The 9699-nt window shown below is 38.4% G+C and overlaps 2 protein-coding genes across 2 annotated transcripts; one reads left to right on the top strand and one right to left on the bottom strand.

The window, feature by feature from the left end:
* Positions 1-3290: 3290 nt before the first annotated feature.
* Positions 3291-5464, bottom strand: LOC121248929. The gene is made up of 2 exons (XM_041147543.1): positions 5294-5464; positions 3291-4295 (listed from the first exon to the last, which is right to left on the bottom strand). Exon 2 carries the CDS (start codon positions 4216-4218, stop codon positions 3541-3543), a length of 678 nt encoding a protein of 225 aa, XP_041003477.1. The 5' UTR covers positions 4219-4295; positions 5294-5464; the 3' UTR covers positions 3291-3540.
* Positions 5465-7407: 1943 nt separating this feature from the next.
* Positions 7408-8987, top strand: LOC121248927 (tyrosine--tRNA ligase, chloroplastic/mitochondrial). The gene has a single exon (XM_041147542.1). It carries the CDS (start codon positions 7430-7432, stop codon positions 8876-8878), a length of 1449 nt encoding a protein of 482 aa, XP_041003476.1. The 5' UTR covers positions 7408-7429; the 3' UTR covers positions 8879-8987.
* Positions 8988-9699: the final 712 nt, after the last annotated feature.

Here is a 9699-nt window from a genome sequence, read left to right as displayed (position 1 = left end):
AGAACGGGGAGGAAGGGATCTTTGGTGGGTTACGGACAGAGGGAAGTGAGGGAGACGAGGAGGAAGGGATCTAAAGGGATCTGCGCGTGAACCCCATCTGAGAGAGAAGTGAAAAATCGTGATGTGGCAACCAGACTGTTCGTAAATTGAACCAAGCTAATAATAGATTTTTTTTTCTTTTTTAAATAAATATACGTGGTTTGCCACGTCAGTCCGGAGACTGTATGGGGAGCAGCCATCGGTGGCCATCGGGATCCAAGCATTTTTCTCTTTTTAAATATCAGCCAGGCCTGGACACGGGTATTCAGATAATCTTACGTCATGGTGTGTGGTGTTCGTAATTTTTAAAGATCCAAGCATTTCTCTCGTCACCGAACTGTTCGTACTGTCCTCATCAGCGCCTCCTCCGAACACCCCTCACTTTTTTTCACTTTTTGTCGTGGTTTGTGAGCTAAACTCGGAAACCGGGCGCGGGTTAACAGTAACTAAGATCGGTTTTGTTTCTGGCACTTTCTTTTCGGTTTGAACAAGATGTCGGCCGTCTCTGGTCAAAATCAGGTGCTCAAAATCAGGCGGTATAGAAGCCATTTGATGATATGTTTGACAGAGCCTCTGAGAGATCCACGACTGCTGTAGTCTTCACAACTGGTACCTTTCCTCTGATTCCTCTTGCTGTGTCGATGTGTTTACCGTTTAGACCCACCACCTCTATTAATTAAAATCATAGCATTTTTCAAGGTCCGGTTTTTATTTCTTAGGAAAGAGTATATGGAATGTAAAGACTTTCAAGAAAAAAATATGAGTTAATGATCGTGATTCGAACGGGTTATGATCTTATGATGGTTCGAATGAACACAATATACAATCATTGTTTTCTCAGGTTACTCTTAAGAATAATCTTCCTTTAGAATGAAAATTATGAAAAGCCGAAAAGCGGGAAGGTTGATGTTTTATTTGAATACGTTCTTAATGAAGAAGAAAGGGCAGTTAAACTAAACACATCTGGATAAATTCTTTCGAATCTTTGTTTCTATTTGCGCATGCCAAAGTGATAGATCAGAATGGATGTTCTGACGTATAAAAATATTGATATGGAGTGGGTGAATCTCTGATACTAAATTTTGACATTGGACCAATAATGATGATGATGTGTAGGAAGATCAGTCTCAAAACTTCAGATGCATCTGGATACTCCTTTTTGAATGTTTGTTTCTGAAAGGTCACTAGATTGATGCTAAAGAAAAGAGCAACTTGATATTGCTTCTTGTCAAAGTGTAACACCGGAAGCACTAGATACCTTGCAACAATATGTATGTAATTGCTTAACAGTTGAGCGTCAAAATTTTTAGCCCAACTACATGTTATGACTTAAGTATGTGCAAGTAAACCTATGTTTTTTGTTGTCAAAAAACCTTGGCATCTCACTCAATACTTGGATGAGTTGAGCGGTACTTCAAAGGTCAGACTTGTTTGGACCCACAAAATGTGCTATGAAACTAGGGCTCTAGTGTTTTTGGATAATAGTAAAAAGCTGATTGTTGACAAAAAATTTTAAGTGCTCTGAGTTTAAAGCTCGACTTAACTTCAACCCTTATTCTGCAGCAGTTTATAATTTTGTTTTTTAAGTATCATTTCCCATATGAAACGATTGACATTCATAAGGAAAATGTTACTTTTTTCTATTTTGGTGGAGGAGCCGAAGCTCTGACAACAAATTTGACATTTGTAAATCGTCTTGTCCTTTTCTTTTCTGTTTGTGCATCCACATCTTAATATCTTGATGATTTCTTGAACGGTTTCAATTTTCAGTTGTGCGAGGGCAGTTTCTGGGTAGATTCTTCATCAAGAAGGGTTATGAGGAGCAAGTGTAACTGCTACAACTATGGTCCCAGATGATGCGACCAAAATAAAAGAATGTTCTTGATTGTTATCAAGGGTAAGATTCTTGCTTTTCTTCCAACTTTCAACCTCCGATGAAAGAGAGACACCCATATCTCCAAAGAGCCATATGAAATTCACAAAAATAAAGAAGTCAGGGAAAGAGGCAGATGGGACACTGCTTACAGCCCACATTCAGTCATGAAATAACGTCAAAAAGAAGACTTGATGATGATCGAACTTTACCTTCCACAAGTAGCCAGGGCAACAACCCTCTAGGCATCAGCCATTGAACCCCAACAAGAGTTGTTTCTTTGGATGAAATCTACCATGATAAAAAATTCATAAAGCTTCATTTTCCTTTTTACCATAGATATTCTTAATGAAGATGGCACTCGCTTCACCCCAATAGGCGTAACCCCTGAAAATATCAAAGAGTTGATAGTGAAAGAAACATGGTCTGGCGTGCAATGATGCAAGCGGGATTAAGGAACTGTCAATTATACATGTTGGTGGGGAGTCATTTTTTTAGAACACTCTCATGAGATGGCTGAGAGCAGGTTTATGTATGTACATTGTTTCAAGCTTTTTATGTACATTGTTGCCCCACTTGATCCCAACGTTAGCTACTGATAATTTTTAGTTGAATATCAGGATGTTAAATCTTTAATCTTTTTGAAGTCCTCGTGTTGAATCTTAGGGAATGTAGAGCACTCGATATCCTATTGCCTTGCATTGTTCATATTAATATATACAATAATACATGAGGTAAAAATCTCTCTTGCAAGTGTAAAATGTAGCTTTCCACAATATGTTATGACCAAGGTGACACAATCCTTTCTACAGGTTGTATACTTATATTCGTGTAAGTCATTTCTTTCTTTTCTTTTTGTTTTTGCCTTCAAAATTTGAACTAGACCTCATTATACAAAATAATTAGACTAGGGTCGGAATATAAGTACTACGAAATAGTTTAACACGACAGGACCTAACCCGTTTACGTAAATAGGTTGAATAGATCCAAAATTAATCTGTTTGATTTGATTAAGTTTAGTATAATTTTATATAAATATTAAAATCACAATATCTATAAAAAAAATATATAAAACTAACTATAAGTCTAAAATTACAATTCAAATAATAAAAATATCGAAACTAAAATCCCAACAATTTTACTTTTAGGTATATGGTATATTTGTAACTTTAACTTTCGGGCTATAACGGATCAAAATGGGTTGACCTGTTATCAACCCGTTAAGTAGTCGTGTCTTAACGGGTTAATTCATTTTGACTAGAACCCATTAAGACTAAACCCAAACCTATTATTATCGTGCCGTATTCGTATTGGGTTAACAGGCCGTGTCACGTATTACCACTCCTACCGGTGCATGCCCTCTTTACAAAAGTGATAGTTGATAAGAATTCCGTCTGATCCATCTATCTTAATAGAACTTTAAAATAAACATTAGCAAAGTGATCAGACGAAAATTCAAATCTATCTATTTCGACTAGTGACAACCATAGCAGATAAAAATAATAATGCCGTGATGTTTCACTAAAGCAAAGAAAAGAAAAACTACTTAATGCCTTCCAAATGAGTGCTGACAAGTTTCTATTATGTTTCAGCTTAAACGTATATCCGATGTCCACAGTGCAGAAGCCTCATGGTAGAGATTCAACTGGTGTAAGCAACCCAGAATGCAGTATATGTATACGTAACATGTCCTCGAATCCAATGTATTGGAATTGTGATAGGAATAGACATATAGCATCATTCAATTCCGTTTCACGCTCCAACCTTATCCACTCTTGCCGGCGAGCAGGATCAACCTGCGATGGCCAACTTATCGGGTGCTCTCGCCTTGTATGATTCCTGAGTTGTACATAAGTCCCACAAAAATCACATGCCTCGTATGGACAACTCCTTGCTTTGGAATTCATGAACTGGCGTGCAGGCTCTATGACATCCCAACCACTGACTTGCCCTCGACAGAGAGGGCATACAAGCTTGGATTTGCTCAGGGGAAGGGCTTCTTGCTGTTTACTGGAAGAAGCACAAAACTGCGAGAGGCAGTTTGAGTGGCGGTAGCTTGTATTGCAAAGGTAGGGGCGGCAACCCTTGCCATAAAAAGAACATCGCAGGAGGACAGCACTATGAGGGTGTTCCATGCATATGGGGCACCTGACTTCTTCCCATTCATTCACATCCTTGTTCGCATCCTTGTCTTGTCCGGTGAGGTTTTTGTATTTGTCTTGCTTGGCTGTCTTGGAACATGAAGGAACAGGACATGTCCTAGATTGATGATGATGTGTGGATCGAATTCTTCTGTCCTTCGGCATTGTATAATGTTAAGGTGTAATTAAAATTCTTCAATGTGTGAAAGTAATGCCTCTAGTATCAACTGAATGCGTGATCCCTAAGAAGATAAAGAAAGAATACCAACAACATTAGATTGTGAAACAGAAACAAAATACTTTGAACTAAAAATAGACGTTGAAAACAACATTCAGGTCTAAAACCAACGAAACACAAGAACATATCAATTAGTTAAGGCATTCCAAACAGTTATGTGGTTTAAGAAAATAAAATCAATCCTTGTAGTCTCTAAATAAATATCATTTTCCACTATAAATCAAGTATTTCATAAAAATATATTCACCCCAACAGTATCCACGTCCCACGCAACACAATTTCTCACCAATTGAGGAGCTTTCAACATTGAATGTTTTGTCTCATAATTGGCAAGAGTTATGCGCACAAATGAATCAAGATAAAGCAACAATGCAACACCAAAGCAGAGGATATAAAAACGACTATAACACTACTAACAAAACTCAAAAGGCAAATCCCTGAATCTGAATGCAAGTGCTATTACAAAATATACATTTTAATTTGCGATGGGGAGTGTTTGGTTTTTGTGCTTGCCAATGAAGAAGGCTTATTTATAAAACAATACCCAACTATAAGAAATTACAATAAAAAGAAAAAAGTTTTGAAACAGCCAACAATATCGACAATCAAATACTGAATAAGAAAATTATAAGAATTCATTGATCTTAATATGATGCAATCATAACAATCCCTATATGTTTAGAGAAAAAGAAAGACTGAAAAAGTTAAAAGCTGGCCATGAAGATCTCCTGTAACAGTGATTGTAATTCGATAGAACTTTCGCATTAGGCATTATCAGTACTAGAACATGAAACCGATTTTAGCAGCAGCAGATCCCATCAAAGCACATGAGAACCCAAGACAATTTCCATGATCAGAAAGACAGAAAAAAAAAACAAAAGAGAGAGAGACAGAACACATGACACATAAACATGAATTTTGATAAAACCCAGACGGGATTTGAATTTTGGAAAGAAAAAGGATGAAAAGGGAATCGCGAGAAAGCTTTGATTGAGAGCATACCAAAACCTTGGAGGTTATTACAGCCTCAGCTTGTGTGGTGAGCGTCTGGAGATACAATGGAGGCGCAAAGCGACGGCTTATATAGAGCGGCTTCGTATTTCGAGTTTTTTAGAAGGAAAATACAGAGAGCAGGAAACTTCCTTGTCCTAACCGGGCTTTACATTAAAAAAAACCAGGCTTATTTTTTTATTATCTTCGAGGTTGATATTAGATAATGAGTATTATGGGTGAAAACTGATCCTATAGCGGCAGTTTCGGTTCAAAGCTGCACCGATATATTTTTTAAGGGGAGATATCGACCGAAACCGCTGATTTTGGCCCCCGCCTCGGTTTATCGGTTACCATTAGTTCATCGGTATTCCCGTCGGTTCATCGTTTACAAGTCGGTTCATCGTTTACAAGTCTAGCAAAAAACTCATTACAAAATACCAACCCAAAAAACTCAAATCTCATCAACAAAAAACTAGAAAAATTTTAAAAAACCTATCAACAAATCTCACAATAAATATCACAAGATTCACAATAAAATCACTAGAAAATTAAAAGAACCCCCATCAACAAACCTCAAATGAATCAGAGATGAAAGAGCTTGAAACGACGCAAATGGATGAAAGGAGAGAGGAACAGCAACGGAAGAATAACCCTATCAATAAATCTTAAATGGATCAATGGCATTAGAGAGAGGGAGTTGAGAGGGAGATGAGAGAGAAAGAGAGAGAACGCCGCAAAGGAAGTGAGGGGAAGGGGGGCTCAGTGGGCTAGGGCTTCAAAACGGCGCCATTTGGTGTATTAAACCAAACAACATGGTTTCATATATATTTTTTTCAAAACGGTAGGTATAAAATGACAACATTTAAATCACTTTAGTGAAACAGCGTCATTTTGTATCAAGAATAATATATATATATATATATATTATAGCTGGTTCAACGGTTTGAACTTGGTTCAAACTAGAACCGAACTAGCTGACATCGGTTCTAGCTATTTTCTGCCGCCGGTAGACTGATTTTTCACTGGTTTCGGCTGGTTTTGGACTTTGGCGACCAACTAGTCCACATCAACTATGGTCGGTATGGCCGATTCTTGTACAACCATACTTTACATTTGGAGCCTTTGGGTCCAATTAATGACTAGATATTGTCTGGATCTACGCAAGTTTTTACACTTAGCCTGACTTTATGTGAATATCGTGTCTCATTTGGTTACGTAGTTCAAATGAAATGAGTTAAGATATTTTGTTAAAAATTAAATGAAATATTATTAAAATATTAATTTGTAATATTATTTTTATTTTGACATTTGAACAAATTAAATTATTTATTAAACTTTGTGTGAGTGGTTAAAAAAGTTGTAATGATTATATGAGATGAGATGAGATAGTTTAATTTTGTGTAATCAAACCAACCCTAGTGATATGATAAAAGATATTATTTATTATCTTTTTAATTATTATTTATTTAAATATTCTACTTATAATTCGGTGCCAAGTACATAGTTTATATATTAATATTTAACTTATAAGATTTAAATTTTTAAATTTAACTTAAAAGTAAATCATGTTATATTAATGTATGTAGCTGATATATTTTTTACATAGACTTATGAATATAATTTTTTTTTTTATTTTTTAATTATTACCTTCAAGTTTGATATTAGATGATGAGTAGTGTCATGCGTACGGGAGTCTTCATGTTGACTATTAACCAATCAATGCTGACGTGGCATAACGTGGTAGCATATGTTTAGATTGATCATTGACATATAAATAATGAAAGATAAACAAATAATTATCTAATTCTATATTGATACATGGAATGATGTTGATAAATAACATTACTCAAATACTAAAAGAACAGAACAACTCAGTAAAATCATAAGCATAATATTCGAATGGCGTCGATAATAATATAATAAGCATGCGTTAACTATAGACGAAATATGAAATTTAAAAATCCAGCCATTATCTTGAATCATGCTTGTCCATGTTAATGATGTTTTGCAGTTCCTCTTTGCTAACTTCGTTGGTAATGCCCGTTGGTAAGATATTTAGTGACCCGGCCCAGCCCGGCCCGGCCCATCCGATCCAAAAGAATAAACATACCCCAAACCATTGCCAACCACCTAACGCGCCGTAAAATGGCATCTGTAGCCATAGCCATGTCCTCCGCCTCCAGAACTCTCCTCCTCTTCTCCCCCTTTAAAACATCCCTTTCCTTTCGTAAAATTCCTAAACTACCTTCCTCCGTCAATACTGCCTGCTTTTGCTGCTGCTCCTACTCCACTCAATTGCAATCTCAATTTCAAACCTCTCGGCGCCGCGACGTCGTCGAAATCCTCCAGCAACGCGGTCTCCTCGAGTCCATCACTAGCTCCACTATCCACGACGCCGTTTCCTCCGGCCCCGTCAAAGTCTACTGCGGCTTCGACCCCACCGCCGAGAGCCTCCACCTTGGTAACCTCCTCGGCCTCATTGTCCTTTCCTGGTTCCAGCGCTGCGGCCACCACGCAGTTGCTCTAATCGGCGGCGCCACCGCCCGTATAGGCGACCCCTCCGGGAAGTCTCTCGAACGCCCAGAGCTCGACGTCGACACGCTGCGCAAGAACACCGACGGGATCCGCGACACCATCTACAAGATCCTCCTATCGAATTCTGAGAACTTCTCGATTCTAAACAATTACGACTGGTGGAAAGAGGTCAGGTTGTTAGATTTCTTGAGAAATGTGGGTCGGTACGCGAGGGTCGGGACGATGATGTCCAAGGAGAGCGTGAAAAAGCGGTTAGAATCGGAGCAGGGAATGAGCTATACCGAGTTTACTTATCAGCTCTTGCAAGGCTATGATTTTTTGCGACTGTTCGAGAAGGAGGGGGTGAGTGTGCAAATAGGAGGAAATGATCAGTGGGGTAACATAACCGCCGGGACCGAGTTGATTCGGAAGATTTTGCAGGTTGAAGGGGCGTTTGGATTGACATTTCCTCTTCTGCTAAAGAGTGACGGTACCAAGTTTGGAAAATCGGAAGAAGGCGCGGTTTGGTTGTCACCGTCAATGCTCTCTCCATATAAGTTTTACCAGTACTTCTTCTCAGTGCCGGATGCGGATGTGGTGAGGTTTTTGAAGATCCTTACGTTTCTGGAGTTGGAGGAAATTGGTGAGCTAGAGAGGGAGATGGGCAGACCTGGGTACGTTCCGAATAGCGTGCAGCGGAGGCTTGCGGAGGAAGTTACACGGTTCGTACACGGGGAGGAGGGGTTGAGCGAGGCGGTTAAGGCGACCCAGGCGTTGAGGCCGGGGGCGGAGGCCAAGTTGGATTGGCAGACGATTGAGGGGATTGCGGAGGACGTGCCATCTTGTTCTTTGGCGTATAATGAAGTGTTAAATCTCTCGCTCGTTGATCTCTCAGTATCGGCCGGTTTGTTGGAGAGCAAATCGGCTGCGCGGCGGTTGTTGAAGCAGGGGGGTTTGTACTTGAATAACAGTAGAGTGGATGGTGAGAACAAGAGAATTGAGGCAGAGGACATCGTTGATGGGAAAGTTATCCTTCTGTCTGCGGGAAAGAAGAACAAGGTGCTTATACGGATATCTTGATTGCTTGATCTAATCTATATCCTACTATTTATTGAGCAGTAAAGTTTTGAGTTTTCGTGCTAATCATAAACCATTTCATTGAATGAATTGATTCTTAGTTGTCTATTTACTTCTTTGAATATCTTGTCTGCTGTACAATGCTTTGATTTTCATGCTTTCAAACACTTGAAAGTTGACATATGGAACGGTAAGTTACGATCTCGAAAGTTCAATATATGAGACATTGCTACGGAATGAATCCATTATTTATCCTTTGCTGTCTATTTATCGAACAAGAATTCTACTCATCATCTTCGCATCACACACTAAACATAATTTTTTAATTTTTAATTTTTTTCTCACTAAATGTGTGATATATGGATGATAAGTAGAATAACTCAATTAGTTTAGAAAGAATAAAATAAAAAATATTAAAAAAAGAAAAATAAATATGGTGTGCGGTGTGTGGAGTGATGAATAGCAAAGCTCCTTTGGGATACAGGGCCATTAAATGATAAATACTTTACATGATCCCCGAGGGAACTGTTTCTGTTACCCTAACCTGGCTTTAACAGTTCTGGTTAGGCTATCTTTCTCTGTATCTGATTGGGCTCTAAATTATCTAAATTTGTGTTTCTTATTTCCCTTTTGAGAAAAAGTGGTCTAAAGAAGACGAAGAAGAATGACTTGTTGACTCTTGGTTACCACTCGTTACCCAGAGAAAAGAATTCAGACATGATCAATAAGTTTTGTTTAAAATTGTACAGACTTGCAACTACAATCTCTACGAGTCATGCCTATATCTCTCTTGAACCTGGATTTCATGCAGAACATGTTCTTCT

This window comes from Juglans microcarpa x Juglans regia, chromosome 2D, assembly GCF_004785595.1.
Source record: "Juglans microcarpa x Juglans regia isolate MS1-56 chromosome 2D, Jm3101_v1.0, whole genome shotgun sequence".
NCBI lineage: Eukaryota > Viridiplantae > Streptophyta > Magnoliopsida > Fagales > Juglandaceae > Juglans > Juglans microcarpa x Juglans regia.
Note: the sequence above shows the minus strand (reverse complement) of the source record. Positions and strands in the feature narration are given on the sequence as shown.

Bases quoted from the DNA above. Each gene is read 5' to 3' on its own strand.
- LOC121248929 (XM_041147543.1), bottom strand. From the start codon at position 4,218: ATGCCGAAGGACAGAAGAATTCGATCCACACATCATCATCAATCTAGG.
- LOC121248927 (XM_041147542.1), top strand. From the start codon at position 7,430: ATGGCATCTGTAGCCATAGCCATGTCCTCCGCCTCCAGAACTCTCCTC.